Below are 20,047 nucleotides of genomic sequence, written 5' to 3' on the forward strand. Positions count from 1 at the left end.
ACTAGCTCGTTTATTAATTGCTTTTCATTCTTGAAACCTTTTAGAAACCGTGCAGCTGCTATTAAAACCTTCTAAATCATGAGACTTTTTGTATAGTTTAAATAAAGGAAAGACTGAACAGCTGTCAAAAAGGCCATTTGACTGATGATACTTGAGAGACGCACGTTCACGCTTCAGCCGTAATGAGAGAGAGCTACTGCTCTTTCAAGGTAACAGCGTTTCTGAGCAGATCCCTATAATTTGTAGGAAAGCAGTCCTGCCGACATCCTGATACTTTTCACATCTGGTCAGGAAGTTTGGTGCCGTTTCCACCATTCTCAGATCTCTGAAGGAGCAGAGCACAGTCTGGGCTTTTTGGGCTGCTTAGTCTACATGTTGAGCTCTATTCAATCCATCTGTTTTAATCTTTGGAATAACTTTGGAGTATCGCATAATATTTCAGGAATATCACATTAAAAAATGCTTAATGGAAATGCCAAGACGAGCAAATATCAAGGTTTAAACATTTAAAAGTTAAACCAAGGTGCTTCGGGATTGGCCAGCCCAGTCACCTGATATAAATATTAGATTTAGATTCAACTTTAATGTCATTACACATGTACAAGTACAAGGCAATGCAGTTTAGGTCTACCCAGCAGTGCAATAGCAGCAAGTGCAGGATGCAGGTATAAGTTATAAAGTGCAGTTATAGAAAACGATGGTGATATTTACAGATGGATGTACTATCAACATTATATACAGGTTGTATTAGCTATGAACAGAGATTAACAATAAATGAATATATGTACAGGTTGCTATTAATAATCAGAAGTGGTTGATGCAGCTGTCAGAAGCTATTATAGAGTGAAATCCCCCCAAAATTTGCTTGCATAAGTGAAATCCCCACAAGCGTCTACTTTGTTCTGGGTGAAAAATAGACAGAGAAAAGTAAAAATAACTTCTTTATGGTGTCGTGTCGATTGCATTTTTAAACCTTTGAAATGCAGATTTAAGACATTTTAAGTCTAATTAAGGAGAGAAAATGTGATCATTTGTCACTTCAACTTGCTAAAGATGTTCAAAAAAAGCTCCCTTTCAATGACTAAATGTAGACTAAGTGAATATAAATGACTGTGTTATTGTGAGGTCTTGAGGCTCTGGCCTTGTCAGCCGCTTAATTTGATTACCATCTTCTCTGCTTTGTTTACCGCAAGTGATGTGGTGGGCAATAAAGTCAAGAGATCCAAACCCCAGACACATTCTTCAGCACAAAGAAAGGCACTCAGACAAATGCTAGGCTGTAAAATAGTGTATGTCGAGCCCAGCAAAGTCCCTCAATTGTATCTTTTTGGATAAACAGATTTATTTTAGCTGGTTTAGAAAATATGCATTACAGATTGCACTGCGTTACTTGTTGGAAGATCAGTTTGGCTAAAAATAAAATGTACTCAAACATGAACAACTCAGGCTTATTATGGATATGCACATCGATATACATTTCTTGAGAGCACCAAACACGCCCCAGGAGCTATGTTTTTTGCTGTTTTTGTTTTCTCTAATCCACCAGAGGCCGCTGTGTATGCTTCTTCAGATCTCATATTTTTTCTCGCAAGTTCCATTCATGCATGCTGTTCTCGCGCAAATCCACCAGAGGCCGCTGTTGACTGAGTGACTGACCGACCGATTGACTGACCCACCATCCTCCTCCCAAAAACCAACCAATAGCGTTTTCAAAAGCACTAATTGACCCACCCCCCGCCTTTCGTAAAAAACCCAACCGATAGTGTTTTCAAAAGCGCTAATTGACCCGCCCACCGCCTTTCCTAAACCCAACCGATAGTGTTTGCAAAAGCACTAATTGACCCGCCCACCGCCTTTCCTAAACCCATCCGATAGGGTTCTCAAAAGTACTAATTGACCCACCCACCACCTTTTCTAAAGCCAACCAATAGTGTTTTCAAAAGCACTAATTGACCCACCCCCTGCCTTTTGTAAAAAACCCAACCGATAGTGTTTACAAAAGCACGAATTGACCCGCCCACCACCTTTCCTAAACCCAACTGATAGTGTTTTCAAAAGCACTAATTGACCCACCCACAACCTTTCGTAAACGCAACCAATAGTGTTTTCAAAAGCACTAATTGACCCACCCCCTGCCTTTTGTAAAAAACCCAACCGATAGTGTTATTTAAAAGCACTAATTGACCCGCCCACCACCTTTCCTAAACCCAACCGATAGTGTTTTCAAAAGCACTAATTGACCCGCCCACCACCTTTCCTAAACCCAACCGATAGTGTTTACAAAAGCACGAATTGACCCGCCCACCACCTTTCCTAAGCCCAACCGATAGTGTTTTCTAAAGCACTGTAGCTCCGGCTACATAATTCACGCTCTCCAGAAATGTATACGAGGTACATTTTCACAACGAGCCTGTGTTCTACATGACACCAGCCCATATGATTGCATATTTACATTCAACATCATCTTAACTCTATTTTGGGTCTTTTCTTCCATGTATTTCACATAACCGGAACAATTGTTATTAGTTTGAAAGTCATTTCCACCTCATAAAAATATACTTTATTAAAGGTGTGCTTGTCGCAGTGTAATTATTCATTTAACTATGGAGTAATATTGATTAATTACATGTACGTACTCTATGGTTAGGAATGTGGGTTTGGTTTAGGGTTAGTCACATGTAATTAATTGTAATTACTATAATTAGTACTAGATTACCATTGTAAATACATTTGACTTATGTAAAATCATCTTAAAATAAAGAGTCTCAAATATATATATATATAAAAACTGTTTTAATCATCAATTGAAAACAATGGCAGTGTCAAAACTAAAATCTATGGCATAATTTTGATAATTTTTCTTGTAATTATAAACTGCTGTGTGAATTTATTATTCAGAATGTTGACGTCATTATTATGACTTTGGGATCCTATTAATAATATTGAAAAAATAGTGGAAATAACAACACTTTTGTGACTATAATTTTGATTGTTATAATTTTAACTCAGCGGGGGGAACAGTGGCTCAGGGGTTAGCACTGTCACCTCACAGCAAGAAGGTCGCTGGTTTGAGTCCCGGCTGGGTCAGTTGGCATTTCTGTGTGGAGTTTGCATGTTCACTCCCTGTTGGCGTGGGTTTCCTCAGGGTGCTCCGGTTTACCTCACAGTCCATACACATGCGATATAGGGGAATTGATGAACTAAATTGACAGAAGTGTTTGAGTGTGTGAATGTGAGTGTGTATGGGTGTTTCCCAGTACTGGGTTGTGGCTGACAGGGCATCTATTGTGTAAAACATATGCTAGAATAGCAGGCGGTTCATTCCGCTGTCGTGACCTCTGAAATGGAGCCTAAGCCGAAGAAAAATGAACGAATAAACGGATTCTGACTCATGCAATAATGACTTTACTTCAATTTTATGTCATAATCTTGACTGTCATGACCTTCAATCTCATAAATAACTTCATAACTGACAGCATAACATACATTTGACATTCATACTATTTTGCTTATTACTTTAATCTAAATTCTGACTTACAACTATTTTTATTATTTGATTTTCATGACTTATAATTGACTTTTTTTCTTTTCTTTTCCTTGCATCATAATTTTATTTGTCATGATTCTAAAAAGTCAATTCAGGCGTGGTGGTGGTACAGTGGGTAGCGCTGTCACCTCAGCAAGAAGGTCACTAGCTCAAGACTCAGCTGGGTCAGTTTGCATTTCTGTGTGGAGTTGCATGTTCTCCCCATGTTGGCGTGTGTTTCCTCCGGGTGCATGCGCTATGAGTGAATTGGGTAAGCTAAATTTTCCGTAGTGTATGTGTGTGTATGGAAGTGTTTGGGTGTTTCCCAGTGATGGGTTGAATCAATTGCTTAAAACGTATGCTGGATAAGTTGGCGGTTCATTCTGCTGTGGTGACCCCAGATTAATAAAAGTATTAAGCCGAAAAGAAAATAAATGAATGAATGAAGTTCACACGAGCCGATCAAAGAAGTCCAGCGGGCCGCTTGTGGCCTGCGAGTCAGAAAATGCCCAGGTCTGTTGTAGATTGACTTAGGCCCCGTTTACACTAGTGCGTTTTAGCTTTAAAACAGCGTTTTAGATCAAAAACGATCCGCATCTACACTAGCGTTTCTGGACATATCTCCGTCCACACTACACCACTAAAAACGTATATCACGTGACCATTCGCGCACTCTGGGCATGCGCGTTCTAGTATAAACAGGAAGCATGTGTCTCGCTCGGCATTTGGGTGATGTTAGTCAACAAACGCCGGTTGAACAATAAACGTGATGTCAAAGAATGCAAGCGAGGTGTTTTCTGTGGACAGACGACGAGGTCGAATGGTTACTAAACGTAACAAATGAATAACTGCACAATGCCGCCTAAAACAGACAATAGTGCAAACAACGCTCCCATTTCTGTGTCCATGTTGTTGTTTACAGTGAAGGCTGGTCTGCTGTCTTCCGGTAGCGTTAAAGCCATGTGTTATAGTCATGTGATAGGGGCTTGACGAATAAAGGCTGATTTATACTTTTGCGTCAAACGTACGCGTATGCTACAGCGTTGACGTATAGCCCTTTGCGCTGGCCGTCGACGTCGCTGACATGCACCTCCCAAAACATGTAACTACACGTCGCAGCAACGCGTAGCGCAAGCTCTGTGATTGGTCGGCTTGGTAGCGCTGACGAGTCTGGGCGGGACCGTGAGCCGCGTGAATGGTGCGAGCCTGATGGAGTGTGGAGTCCCGTGAAGAAGCTCCGGATGGAAAATTTTGTTTCGTGTTTACCTCATAGTTAAAGTTGTTGCACGTTCGCCGGTTTCTGCCTCAAAATAAGCGAGTTTGATGACAAACGCAATGACACAAAAGCCCCAATCAGGTAGCAAATCTCAGCAGCCCCGCCTCCGTTTTCTGATGTCTCCGTTTTCCCCATCCACACTAAGACGGAGCAGCAGCGTTTCAGAATGAAAACAGCCTCTCCAGCGTTTTTCAAAACGCTCTGTTTCGGCACTTGAAAACTCCGGCGTAGTGTGGACGGATGGCGTAACCGTAGCAAAACTTATGCGTTTTCAAACTAAAACGCACTAGTGTAAACGAGGCCCTACTAAGTCAAAAATTTGACCTTTCATCTCATATTTATACCATATTATTTATTTAACTACTGAGCAATATTAATTAATTACATGCACATACTCTATGGTATGTAAACAATTTAGAAATTGTCTGTATTTGTATCTTAACAGCATGCCAAAAATTTAATTCTAGGTCCGTGTGACCTATTTGTAACATGTTAATCTTAGATTTAGCCTACTTTTCGGCTAAACACCTGACAGCTTAACACCTGCGAAGCACAACAGCTTTACCACCAGACACCATCACCATCAAGGGAAGTCATAAACAAAAAAAGAAAAGAAAAAGTTTGTTTAAATCTCAGATCCGAATGCTTGCAAGCCGAAAAGCACGTCCTTCCCTCCTTCCCCACAACAAGCGTATATAAATGCTCTTCCCTGTCCTGTCCCAGCCCCAAACTTCCTTTGTGTCCGTCTGAATAACAAACAGTGGCTTCCCAAAATGTCTGGTTTTGTGCACTCATTAAGGCCGTCTCTGCTTGGCCGTGCTCTCACCCTGGCCAAAATCACTGGGTTGAGCAGCTGAGTAAGGACCACTAACACCACAAATGTCAGGGTCACAGGAAAGGAGTTTTACTTCAACAAGACTCTGCGTCTAAATATAGGGGGGGTTAGACCTGGGGTGCGGGGGGGATGAAAGTCTTTTTGGCAGACATAAATGAGCTTTACATCTCTGGATATTCCCCCCTCAAGTGCACTGTGAAACAAATGCAGTCGATTTGAGTTGGGTCAACATGAAGGAATTAAGTTAATTAAATTTTTTTTTTTTTTACAAATTTAAGTGGATTGAACATAAAACATAAAAGTTGTCCCAAAAATAAATAAAAAAAATCTCAAGTGTTGTGATGTTTTAGCTCATTTTTAAATAAGTAGTTTGAACAAAACAGCAAACATCATCAGAGTGCGAGCAGGATGAAACTATTTTAATGGAGAGGTTGTTGTGTGCGATTTAACTTGCCTTTTCTGTGGGTCCCGATCCTCACTGATTGGCTGATGAGTGACTCTGTTGGGATGTTATCCTAAAAAAAAAAACATAAATTCAAATAAATATCATACTAGCTAAAGAGAAAACATAAAAAAACACTAATTTCTGTATTAATTCAACAAAAATTCTACCCTCTGAAAGCATACAGAGCAATAAATCAAGCAAGATGAAACAACATACAATTGAGTTAAAATCTATTATTAAATGGCTACCCGAAAAACTTGATTCTGATTGGTCAGTCGTGATATTCTAAGATATGTTATTTCCAGAAAACAACCGTTGAATAACATTGACTCATCTTTACTGTCTTGCCGCTGTTTTTGACTGTTTGGCTACATCTTGTGGCTGAAACATACATAGGTTAGTGTATGCTCCATTCAGCAGTTTTCGTTTGTCAGCTTTGCCTTTGATTCAAGAATTAATAAACTATTATGGCTAGAACAATGTTTACTTAAGTGTATAATTTAACGTTTTGTGGCAAATATCTGTGTAATAAGTGTAATAAAGTACATCTAGCCGGTTGTTTTTTCTGCAGAATAAAGCCCTTTAACCAAAAAACATATTTCTGTATCAGTTTAACAGAATCGATATCCTCAGATAATATACAGACTGATTAATCAAGCAAGATAAAACAACGTATAGTTAATTTAAATCCTGTTATTACACAGCTATCTGAAATATTTGATTCTGATTGGTCAGTCGTGATATTGTAAGATATGTTATTTCCAGATAACAACCGTTGAATAACATTGACTCATCTTGACTGTGTTTGCCGCTGATTTTGACTGTTTGGTGTCATCTTGTGGCTAAATAATTCATAGGTTAATGTATGCTTTATTCAGCAGTTCTCATTTGTAAGCTTTGACTTTAATTAAGGAATTAATAACTATTACAGCTGTAAAATGTTTACTTTAGTGTATAATTTTAAGTTTTGCGGCAAATAGCTGTGTAACAAGTGTGATGAAGTACATCACGGTGGTTGTTTGTTTGCAGAAATTAAGCCCTTCAACCAAAACACGTATTCCTGTATCAGTTTAACAGAAATTATAGCCTAAGAAGTTATACAGACTGAATAACTAAGTAAGATAAAACACGAATAGTTGACTTAAAACCTATTATTACACGGCTATCTGAAATATTTGATTCTGCTTGGTCAGTCGTGATATTCTAAGATATGTTATTTCCAGATAACAACCATTGAATAACACTGACTCATCTTGACTGTCTTGCCACTGTTTTTGAATGTTTGGCGCCATCTTGTGGCTAAATAATAAATAGGTTGATGTATGCTCCATTCAGCAGTTTTCATTTTTTAGCTTTGCATTTAATTAAAGAAATAATAAACTATTATGGTTAGGAAAAATGCTTACTTTAGTGTATAATTTTACATTTTGTGGCAAGTAGACATGTAATTACCAGAATAAAGTAGATCCAGGCAATTGTTTTCATGGAATACAGCCCTTCAGTCTATTACAAACTCCACTCAGCTGTTTTCATTTCTAATTTAAGAATAATAAACCATAATGGCTTCGAACAGTGTTTTATGTGTACTTATAAAATTGTCTGGCTAGTAGCCTTAATAATAAATGGGACAAAGTACATCCAGGATGTTTGTTTTTGCAGAATAAAGTCCTTCAATCTTATACAACTTTGTGTCAGGCTACTAACAAGCCTGTCAGGCTTTATTCTGCGATAACAACCGTCTGGATGTACTTTATCCCTTACTTGACCACATTTCATGATGCATTGTTGTGAAACCTGCATGCAAGATGACTGAAAATGACAGAAATCTTCTGGCGTAGTGACATTAAAGTGTAACGCAGTCAAAACCTGCCTGGAACTACTTTGTTTCTCTAAAAACAACTGCACACCTTAGAAAGACAATCAGCCAATCAGAATCAAGCATTCATTGTATTACCTTGTGGACGGTCTTAAGATTGTCAGTCTCATTCACGTCCAGTTTCTTAGCCATAAAAGTATCTTATATAAATATTATTTTAATTTCCATGTATTGTCATAAACACATTCATTTGTAGAGCAAGAAGACAAACGTTTACTGCCGTTTGTTATTCCTACTCATTACTCCTATAGGCAAATGAACGGTAAGCCCTAAAACAACTGCAGAAAAGAGCTTACTTTCGCATTGCAGAATAATAAAACAGAAATAAAAACCAAACGTCAGTCTTTGAGTATGTATGAAAGCTGTAAAGGAGGCTGACTACTAAGATGTTTAGAGTGCGCTTAATGCTGTCTTTTTGGCTTAACGGTGCTCGCCTACATGCTGTAAAAGGATTAAGAGTTATATGCTACAATAAACACCAAACCTCAGTTAATCAGCAGCCCAACACAAACAGAAATAATCTGGAATTACACGAGGCGGTCACGTGTTTGCCTGCGTTTAGGCTTCTGAATGTGCAGAACGCCGGTTTGAGAGAACAATTTAAACCCAGCGCATGTAAATAGATGACCATTTCAGCCTCTGAGATTTCACTTGCAAACAACAGCAAGGCATCATTTCCTCTGCGTAAAGCAAACAGATGCTGAAACTTCTCAGCAGCCGTCACATCATAATTCCACACTATAATTATAAGTCGGACGCCAAAGAAACAAGAAAATGTTCTTTTTCTGAAGTTCAGACTGAGTTTGCAGAGCCATTTGACTCAAAAATAACAGTTCTGTGAACTGGAGCGGCTTCATTGATGCTTTATTTTAGCTCGTTTCTTGTGCAAAGCTATACCATGGCTTTTTAATGCTTTGATTATAGAATGCATTAGAAGTTACACACAAGTTGCATTAGACGTATTTTTCATCCCTTTTGAGCCCTGCTCTCCTCAGGGTTCTTACACATTTTCCAACTACAAATTCCAGCACTTTTCAAGCACTTTCAAGGTACATTTGTATGCTTTTCCTGCAACTAATAACCACGGTTAATTATGTTTATATATATATATATATATATATATTGTAAGTATTTTTTCACATTTAAATCAATTGTGCTATTTTAAAAAAATAAAATTTATTGAGCACTTTAGATTTATTGGAGATATTTTGGATTTATTGGGAAAGTTTACCCAAAAATGATTAAAAAATAAATTAAAAATGCTTTTAAGTTTGGTCTCTTTCTACGTTAAGTTGATATCTCAAGAAATGAGCTTACAGTCAGATTTTGTTTGGGTGTCGTACATGATATTTCATGTGCATTGCTATTTTTTCTTTACAGTCATTGGATTGTCGTTTAAGGCTTAAAAATAGGTCTATAAAAATCTGACTTTAAAAATTTTGTTGTCTTAAATTTCAGATAATCAAGTTAAGAAATACAAATTCAAAACATTTCTAATAGGATATAATCAGTATTATTAACTTACAATTGTTAATAATTCAATTTAACACAATTCAAATTCAAATTGTTTTGGCATTTATTAGCTCCATAAATGCGCGTATGCGGCGAACATTTTGCAATGAAAACTGGTCGCACGACAACAATTTATCCACTCGCACAAATGCTCCCAAATATATTTGGGATCACATATTAAATATGTAGGTCACATAGACAAAATTAAAACATATATATTGAGGTCACATAGACAAAATTGTGCACATATGCAACCAAAACAGTCACAATTTCAATCCTGCTAATCCAAGCAGGTTCAAGCACTTCGTCTAAAATCCAAGCACTTTTCTAACCTTGAAAACACTAAAATAAAAATCAAGCATTTTCCAGGATTTCCAGCACCCGTAAGAACCCTGCTCTCCTTTAATTTCCATTAGTGTACAGATGCAACACTGCACAGTAAGTGTTTCTGAGTGAAAATGAGCAATGCATTAAAACTTGATGACTTTAAACGTTGCATGTATAGATTGAGCTCATTGTGACAGGTTTAATCTAGATGGCGACTGCAGTTAAGTGAGCCAGACGGACTCTCCTGAACTCAAACTTCTCTTCTACTTGCATGAACAAACTTTTTCTTTTTGACCGAAATGCCGCATAAAGCTGTAGGTCTTCAAAACAGGCCGATTTTGGGGTAGCTGAGTGCACATAGCTCGTAAGATCTAGCGTGTGTAAAGCAGTCAGTGTCATTTTCCATGAGCGTCTGGATAAGTCTGGTGAACCACACACACTTAACTCATGATGAGTGAAATACAGAAGCAGAGCCTGTCATTTTGGCTTCAACACAGACACACACACACACACACATTAAAATGAGATGAAGAGACCATAGAGCAGACAGCATAGACACTACATATGCAAAGACTTTGAGACTTGCTGGATATATAATGTAATCTGAGTGAAAAGTTAAGCATTTCTTTGCATATTTTGAATCCTTCAGCAATATGAGTTTTATATGTTTACTGTTCGTTTTGGGGTCTAAAGATATCTGAAAGAAATTAATATCTTCAATCATCAAGGATACTTTTCAATGATTAAAACTGACAATTAGTTAACATTTAGTTAACTTTTGCCAATTATTGATATTATTGATTTTTGATATGGCCCAAAAATCATGTAAATTAGCTTGGTTTCCATAAAATTGAGAATCAAAACCATTTTTACCATGAGATTTTGGTTAAAGATCTGATAAAATGATATTTTAACATTTAAAACATTACAAATGATCACAAATAAAATGCTGTTTGTTTGAACTTAATATTACCCATAAATCATGCAAATTAGCTTGGTTGCCAGAAAATTATGGAGCAGCAAAACCATTTTTGACATAAGATTTTTGTTAAAAATCTAATAAAATAAGAAATTAAGATTTAAAATGATTACAAAAGAAATACAAAAAATAAAATGATGTTTGTTTGAATTGATATTGCCCAAAGATTGTGTACATTAGCTTGGTTTCCAGAAAATTATGGAGTAGGAAACTCATTTTTACCATGAGATTTTGGTTAAAAATCTGATAAAATAAGAATTTAACATTTCAAATATTACAAAAGATTGTGAATAAAAAGCACAAAAAAATGCTGTTTGTTTGAACTTAATATTCCCCAAAAATCATGTAAATTAGTTTGGTGACCAGAAAATTATGGAGTAAAACTATTTTTAACAAGAGATTTTGGTTTAAAATCTGATAAAATCATAATTTAACATTTAAAATATTACAAATGATTATGAATAATTGCAAACAATAAAATGCTGTTGGTTTGAACTTAATATTCCCCAAAAATCGAGTACATTATCTTGGTTAACAAAAAATTATGGAGAAGGAAATCCATTTTTGCAAAATCCAATAAAATAACAATTTTACATTTAAAATATTACAAAAGATTGTGAATCAAATGCAAAAAATAAAATGCAGCCGGTTTGAATTTAAAAGTCCCCAAAAAATCATGTAAATTAACTTAGTGGCCAGAAAATTATGGAGAATCAAAACCAGTTTTAAAATGATCCCGAATAAAATATAAACATTTAAATGCTGTTTGTTTGAACTTCCTATTCTCCAAAGTAAATTAGCTTGGTTTCCAGAAAAATAAGGAGTAGGGAAACCTTTTTTAACATGAGATTTTTGTTAAAAATCTGATAAAATAAAAATTTTATATTAAAATATTACAAATGATCACAAATATAATATAAAAATTTAAATGCTGTTGGTTTAAACTTGATATTCCCTAAAAATCATACAAATTAGCTTGGTTTCCAGAAAATGGAGGAGCCAAACCCTTTTTAACAAGAGATTTTTGTTAAAAATCTGATAAAAGAATTGCTTTTTATGGATCATGTGACTGAAATAATGATGCTGACTGTTACTTTAAATACCATTTGTGGAGATTTGTTTAAAAGAAGCAATACATTTACAGTAGAGGTGCCCAAAATAGGGCCCACGGGCTAAAGTTGGCCCATAATAAACTTTGGTTTGGCCCCCTTTCCCATCTGAAAAGAGAGGGAGAATGATAGGGAGTGGATTGGGACGATTTCTTTGATAGAGATCGTAATTTCAAATTTAATGTAACCTTTAGTTTCTTTGTTTATTTAAGGAGCTACAAAAAAGCTAACTAAAATTGCATGTTGTAAATGAATCTTTTAAAATGTAAATACTGCCACTGGACAGATGCACAAGACATCAGAAGCAAATCAAGGCAAAGACTGGAGCAGCCTGACTAGTGCATTCAGCATTGATCTCCATTGTGTTATAAATGTTTTTACTACAATAAGTTCATTATAAAACACTACAAAATGATACTGCATCATAAATTAATATATTTTAGTTATGTTTAAATATTAGCAAATAAATTAGGAAATTACCCACAGCAAATTTAAATGTAATTCAGTTTGGTATATTCAACTTTGGCCCACAACCCTCAATCAAGTTTTGATAAGAAAAAGTTTGGGCATCCCTGATTCACAGCAATGTAAAAAAAGAAATTAAGAGTCAATTAAGAGAAAATGTTCAGCTTCTCTAGAATCTACTGGATTTATTAGAAATGTGTTGGCGTAAAATGTTAATATTGGGTAATGATAATATTTCTTTCAAAGTTCAAAGAAAAACCTGGTCATGTCCAGCACTTTAGAAAACGACAATAGCTAATGAAAACAAATGCTTTACTTTGCTGTTATTAAACAAAACATCTGAGTTATTTCTCCAAATATTGACTTCTTCTGAAGTTAAAACCATTGTTTATTTATGTTCTAACATAAATATATGAAGATGTCAAAAATATGACACTTTTTTTAGTAGTTTATGCCAAATAATATGTATTTGTGTCAAATTATCAATATCATTCATTCATTCATTATCTTTTCGGCTCAGTCCCTTTATTAATCTGGGGTAGCCACAGCAGAATGAACCGCCAACTTATCCAGCACATTTTTACGCAGGGGAAACCCTTCCAGCTGCAACCCATCACTGGGGAAAGAAAATTAAATAAATAAATAATAAATATATATATGTGTGTGTGTGTGTGTGTGCGTGTGTGTGTATATATATACATACACACACACACACACACACATATACATATATATATATATATATATATATATATATATATATATATATATATATATATACACACACACACACACACATACATACATATATATATACATACATACATACATATATATATATGTATATATATATATATATATATATATATATATATATATATATATATACATACATACATACATACATACATACATATATATATATATATATATATATATATATATATATATATATATATATATATATATATATATATATATATATATATATATATATATACATACATACACACACACACACACACACATATATATATATATATATATATATATATATATATATATATATATATATATAATTTTCTGACATGTTTATATTCATTTTTACAACACATTAACAATGGTTTTATTATATATATATATATATAATTTTTTTATTTTTATTTTTTTTGCAAAAAATACCACCAGTACTTTACTGATAAATCATAAATCCATAAACAGGTCTATTCCCCTAAAACATACACAAACAAACACCTTACTAGCTTAAGTAATATATAAGTTCAATTATCCAGTAGTAGAATATTTTCAACATGACAATAATGAAATTTATTCAAAGAAATGTAATTTAAAGCATTATGATGGCTTAATGATAGCGCATTTAAATTTCATGTAAATATATCCACCCATCACTTACACTATGAAGTATAAACAACAACAGCAGTACATTAAAAACAACCTGCTAACCCCTTTATGAAAGGCTGCTTTACCTTCTCCTGGAGTTTGTGTCTGAGGCTCTCAGTCCACACGTGAGTTCAGCACATAAAACCAGCTCTAAGTCACTGAGCTCTGAACACACACACACACACATTCACACAGGCCACGCCTCATTCTTCCTGACCACCCCCCTCCCTTCCTGACCACTCCCACTCTCTTCCTCCCCACATCCCACTCTTCCTGCTTAACTCAAATCTCTCAGCTCTCATTATACTGAAGGAGAGCCGATAGCCTGCAGATCTGGACCCTCAGCTTCGAACTTTGCACCTAAAAGTCGCCCTGAAATGTCATAAAAAACACTAAAACTGACTGAAAAAATGCACTGAAACGTTTGATTAAACAAGCTCACATTCTGAGTAGGGTTGTGCAATATGACAATATACAGCTGAAGTCAGAATTATTCACCCTCCTGTGAATTTCTTCATTTTATTTTATTAAACATCTCCCGAATGATGTTTAACAGATTCAGGAATTTTTCACAGTATTTCCTATAATGTTTTTTCTTCTGGAGAAAGTCTTATTTGTTTTATTTCGGCTAGAAGAAAAGCAGTTTTTAAATTTTTTTAAAGCATTTTAAGGTCAAAATTATTAGCCCCCTTAAGCAATATTTGTTTCCGATTGTCTACAGAACAAACCATCGTCATACAATGACTTGCCTAATTACCCTAACTTTACCCTATTTACCCTAGTTAAGCCTTTAAATGTCACTTTAAGCTGTCTTGAAGAACATCTAGTCACATATTATTTACTGTCATCATGACAAAGATAAAATAAATCAGTTATTAGAGATGAGTTTTTAAAACTATTATGTTTGGAAATGTGTTGAAAAAAAATCATCTTTCCATTAAGCAGAAATTGTGGAAAATTATATACAGGGGACTAATAATTATGACTTGAACTGTATATTGTACGGGCAAAATAATAGCCTATCATTCATGTTATGCTCTATTGATTATATAGTTGCGTTACAAAATGTATTGTTTACTGTAATGCGTTACTGTAACATGCAGTGCTCAGCATTTATAAGTGCACCCCTCACAAGTTTTTTTTTTAAATTCATATTTTTATTGAATTTAAAAATCAATAATATTCAATTATTTCTATTTAATATTAAAGATGTTCAATAATATATTTGTGTGTATACATTGGATTAGTCAATACTGAAGCCAAATCTAAATCTAATTTAGCAAAATCATTATAACGGTCCAAAAACTAGTACAAGTTGTTAAATTTTGTAGGTTGTAATTTATTTTTGCAATATTTTGCTTAAATTTAATTGCATTATCTTTTATTTTCTAAATATGTTTTTGACTAAAATATTATTTTCATACATATGTGTTTAATAAATCTGTTTTGTTTAAATGCATTAAAATATATGCCTATATTAACTGAGAAATGGACACAAATATTCATTTTCAAAATAGGGTGAACTTAATTACGCTGAGCACTGCATATGAGTGTAATATTATCATAGACAGAAACATGAATAAAAGCGCTGTGAAAAACTTGCAATCTTAAAAATACAATTTACATGTTGCATTTTATTAATAATTTTTTTACATTTATGATAGGCCTGTAATTGTTTTTGAAAAGTGTTTTAGTTTTAACTATTAAAAAATATATATATATATATATATATATTTCTACTTTTTTTATTCATTCATTTTGTCTTCAGCTTTTTGCATATACGCATGAAAAAACCAGTTGCGCCTAACTGGGTAGGATAAACTTTTTATTCGATAAGAAAAGATGCGCATAAACTGTGATGGAAACACTTTTACCGCACAAACTCCAGCATGCGCATTAAAAAAGGTCATGCGATTTTGTTAAAAGAGATCATGTGATGCTTAAAACGTGTGTGAATGGATAAAACGTCAGGCTGAGCACATTAAAAAACATCTGAAATGTTGTTTTGGTCATTATAAAACGCCTTACCATTTCAGTATTAATGTTATTATTTTATTAACAACCTCCAGAATCAAGAGCGCCTGTGCTCCACGTCTGACACCTTCAAACCATTGCTTCAAACGCCACTGCGCGCTCACAGCTTGTCCAGCCTGATCTCACGAGAAAACGTAAGTATTTTACGTTTTGCCAGTTTAGTGGCTAATTCGTACGAATTTGTACGATTTCAGTCGTCCGAAATGATACGATTTTAAAAAGGAGGCGTGGCACCTAACCCCACCCGTCATTGGGGGATAAGCAAATCGTACTAAATTGTACGAATTAGATCGTACGAATTAGCCACTAAATGAAGAAGTTACGAATTACCGTGAGATTGTGTTGGCTTGTCAGGATTGTCTTCTGAAGCGCATTCATTTAGAAAAGATTGATGCAGCTTCTCCAACTGCAGCAAACGCAGTTTTTACTGTTTATATTTGGCGCCAGTTAATCAGGAAGTGACGATTTTGTTCGATTTGACTCGGATGGAAACGATGCTTCATTGGCACAACTTATGCGATAATCCAGTTTTGCGCATAAAGTTAATTCGCATTTTTGGATGGAAACACCACCGATAGAGATAGAGATGTTTTGCAATCAGCTGAAATGTTGCTTGAATGAGTTTTTATGTACGGCCGATATATATTGCATCACCAAAAAACAATTAAGCTCATGTCCATGTTGTGTGATAAGTCCATTATGACAGGCCTATCGCCCAGCTCTAGTTCAAAGCATTATACAGTACAGTACATACTCAGCTATACCACATTATCCTTTTCATTCTTATATGTAAAGTCTGAAAAAAAGCCCCATGATTCCCAAAGCTAATCTGTGTACACAGGAAAAGATGTCAAACTGAGATATAACACAAGACGGAGCAAAACAAAACATGAAAGAGCTCACGACGGAGAAGGAAAACGTTGAAAGGCACGCGAGGGAATCACTCCGACAGCACACAGGAAAAACAGTGCGACTCCTGCAACTAAAGCAAACTACTGTATACAAAGCACATGTAAATGCCAGGAATGTACAAGAGGCCATTCTTCAATTCAGACCTGCTATTCTGAACACATTAAATCTGTCATTCATAGCACACACAGTTGAAGTCAGAATGATTCATCCTCCTGTGAATTTTGTTTTCTTTATCGAATATTTCCCAAATGGTGTTTAACAGAGGGAGGAAGTTCATTTTCTATAATGTTCTTTCTTCTGGAGAAAGTCTTAATTGTTTTATTTCGGCTAGAATAAAAGCAGTTCTTAATTTTTTAAAAAGCATTTTAAGGTCAATATTATTAGCTCCCTTAAAGGGGTGGTCCAGAATGTAATTTTAAGGCTTGGTTGTGTTTATAAGATGCAAAGCAATGTGTGCTCATGTTTCACTTGAAGGAAATCACGTTATTTTTTTTTTATACATCTCACTTTGATTATACACAGCTACTCAGCTAACATGAAAACGACTGTCATATTTCCTAGTTCCTCTGAAAGGCCCGCCCTTAAGTGACTCTGATTGGTCATCGTCATAATGTGCTGCTATTCGCGGATCGGCTCAAGTATCAAGAATGAAATGTTTCCCGGTATTGGGTTGTGACTGGATGGGCTATCCACTGCATAAAACGTTTGTTGGAATAGTTGGCGGTTCATTCCGCTGTGGTGACAATTAATGAATGACTAAATGATCAATGAAATGACGCTAGGAGAAAGTATTGAAATACTGAATCTATCAATACTTTATATTAAAGGCTTTTTTTAGTGCTGCAGCTTAAAGACGCCTCTCATATGGAGAATGAAGTCTCATGCACTGCTCAGGTGTGAGTTTCTCACAGACTTCAACAGAGTGTCAAAATCTTGATGGTTCTGTGGGTCTCGTCTTTCAAATCTGAGCTTTATTTTGTATTTTCTATTAGATTCGGATCAGGTGGTTGGCTGGGCCATTCTACAGCTTGATTTTCTTTCTCTGAAAGCATCTGAGAGCCTCCTTGGCTGTGTTTTGGATCATTGTCTTGCTGAAATGTCCACCCTGGCTCATCTTCATCCTCCTGCTAATGTAGATGTTGGACTGAAGCAGCTGATATTCATTTACACTAATGAAGGGCAGAGGGTTGCTGAAGAACTACTGAGAGATTTCAGCTGCTGTCTGGGCTTTCACTGCTGAACTACACCTCTCCTTCTTTGTGTGTTCAATACTTTGTCCCTGCATCATTTCATTTTATTATGCATAACTTCATTTGTAGATTTGTTTTAGCTAATATTAGCACTTTCTTTCTTTTAATATCTTCATTTCATTTTAATAATTGAGATACATTAAATCACAAACCACAGTTTTATTCATTCATTTATTTATTTTATTTTTGGCTTGGTCCTTTTCGGCTTGGTCCTCTCTACTAGCCGGGCTCCCAGCTAGCTCTTTTAAACCTCTTCAGAATACAGCAGCACGAGTGGTTTTTAATTAACCTAAAAGAGCACATGTCACTCCGCTGCTCATCCGTTTGCACTGGCTACCAGTTGCTGCTCGCATCAAATTCAAAGCTCTGATGTTTGCTTACAAAGCGATTTCTGGCTGTGCCCCTTCTTATCTGCTCTCACTTCGGCAGATCTATGTGCCCTCCAGTAACTTGCGTTCTGTGAATGAACGTCGCCTTGTGGTTCCATCCCAAAGGGGGAAGAAATCACTTTCCCGAACTCTCGCACTCAATCTGCCCAGTTGGTGGAAGGAACTCCCTAACTGCATCAGAACGGCAGAGTCACTCGCTGTCTTCAAGAAACGACTAAAAACTCAGCTATTTAGTCTCCACTTTCCTTACTAATCTGCAATTCCCTCACTAACTGCATTGATAAAAAAAAAAAATAAAAAAAAATACTACTATTTTGCTTCTTAATCTTTGCATACCAAAAACTTGCCTATAGCACTTATTCATAGTTGCTCTTATAGTTGTGTTAATTGCTTCCTTGTCCTCATTTGTAAGTCGCTTTGGATAAAAGCATCTGCTAAATGACTAAATGTAAATGTATTTATCAGGGGTCGCCAAAGCGGAATGAACCACCAACTTATCCAGCACATGTTTTACACAGCAGATGCCCTTCCAGCTGCAACCCATCTCTGGGAAACATCCCTACACACTCATACACTACGACCAATTTAGCTTACCCAATTCACCTGTACCGCATGTCTTTGGACTGTGGATGTAACCGGAGCACCCAGAGGAAACCCACGCGAACGCAGGGAGAACATGCAAACTCCACACAGAAACACCAACTGACCCAGCCGAGGCTTGAACCAGTGACCTTGTTGCAGTGAGGCGACAGCACTACCTACTGCGCCACCTGTATATTTTATTGTATATCCCAAAACTTTTGGATGGAAACAGTGCAAGTGACACCTAAACAACATGTGGTTTATCACTAAAGGAGTCTTTTTTTTCCCCTCACTGAAGAGCAAAATCCAGATGTGATTGTTATCAAAACAGACCCAGACAGAAGCAGGTCAAAGCAGGCAGATACGATCACACTGGATCTCCACATACAGAGCAATAAAAGCCTTTCTTTCCCTGTGCCGGCACGCTTTGTTCTCAGTGTGTTTGTTTTTTTCCATATGCTTATTTGGAGTAAGGATGTGGGTGAACATGCAAACCATTATGTGCTGACAGGTAAACGCGCTGATGTTCACTCTGAACTAAATAAGAAAGGAGTAATTGAGGAATTAAGTGAAGTTTATTCATAAACAAATTTCGAGAGGATCACGTGCTTATGATTGTTCGCAGCTGTTCCAACTTTAGCTAATGACTGACTATCCTATCAGACGATCCTCATTTCACTATAAATAACCAGCCTTTTCTCCTCTCAATATCTTCGTCTTGAAGAAACCCCCCCACCCAACCCTACTTTCCCTCCTTTCAAACGGGCGTTACGGTGGCCAGTGATTAGCGCTGTTGCCTCACAGCAAGAATGCCCCTGGTTTAATTCCTTTCCAAACCAGACGGCATTTCTGTGCGGAGTTTGCTCGTTCTCCCCGTGGTCGCGTGGGTTTTCCCCGGGTCCTCCGGTTTCCTCCCACAGTTCAAAAACAAGCACTCTAAACAATTAATCAAAATACATTAGCTCACCTCTGAGTACACATTTCAGCATCCATATCTGACACTTAGCTACAACAAGCAAGAGGTGGAGTCATCGAGATCTACCTGAGCTCAAACTCCCCTCTCGCCTTGCAACGGGAGGGAGCCCAGGGCTCGAGGATCTTATAAGCTCAGGGCTCTCTCCCGGGACAG

The 20,047-nt window shown here is 36.1% G+C and overlaps 1 protein-coding gene across 43 annotated transcripts in view; it reads right to left on the reverse strand.

Annotated features, from left to right (window-relative positions):
- The window catches only part of smtnb (smoothelin b), a 162,451-nt gene that overhangs the window by 70,159 nt on the left and 72,245 nt on the right, over positions 1–20,047 (reverse strand). For 34 of the 43 annotated variants that reach the window (XM_087254449.1, XM_087254448.1, XM_087254456.1 and 31 more), the window contains one exon: positions 6,092–6,152. In XM_087254449.1, coding sequence (XP_087110575.1) covers positions 6,092–6,152 — 61 coding nt within the window. Of the gene's footprint in view, positions 1–6,091; positions 6,153–13,837; positions 13,912–20,047 lie in introns of those variants that run through there. The other 9 variants (XM_087254466.1, XM_087254465.1, XM_087254464.1 and 6 more) reach the window with 1 other exon arrangement.

The sequence above is a fragment of the Danio rerio genome, chromosome 5, assembly GCF_052040795.2.
Source record: "Danio rerio strain M-AB ecotype USA chromosome 5, GRCz13ab, whole genome shotgun sequence".
In the NCBI taxonomy this organism is placed as follows: Eukaryota; Metazoa; Chordata; class Actinopteri; order Cypriniformes; family Danionidae; genus Danio; species Danio rerio.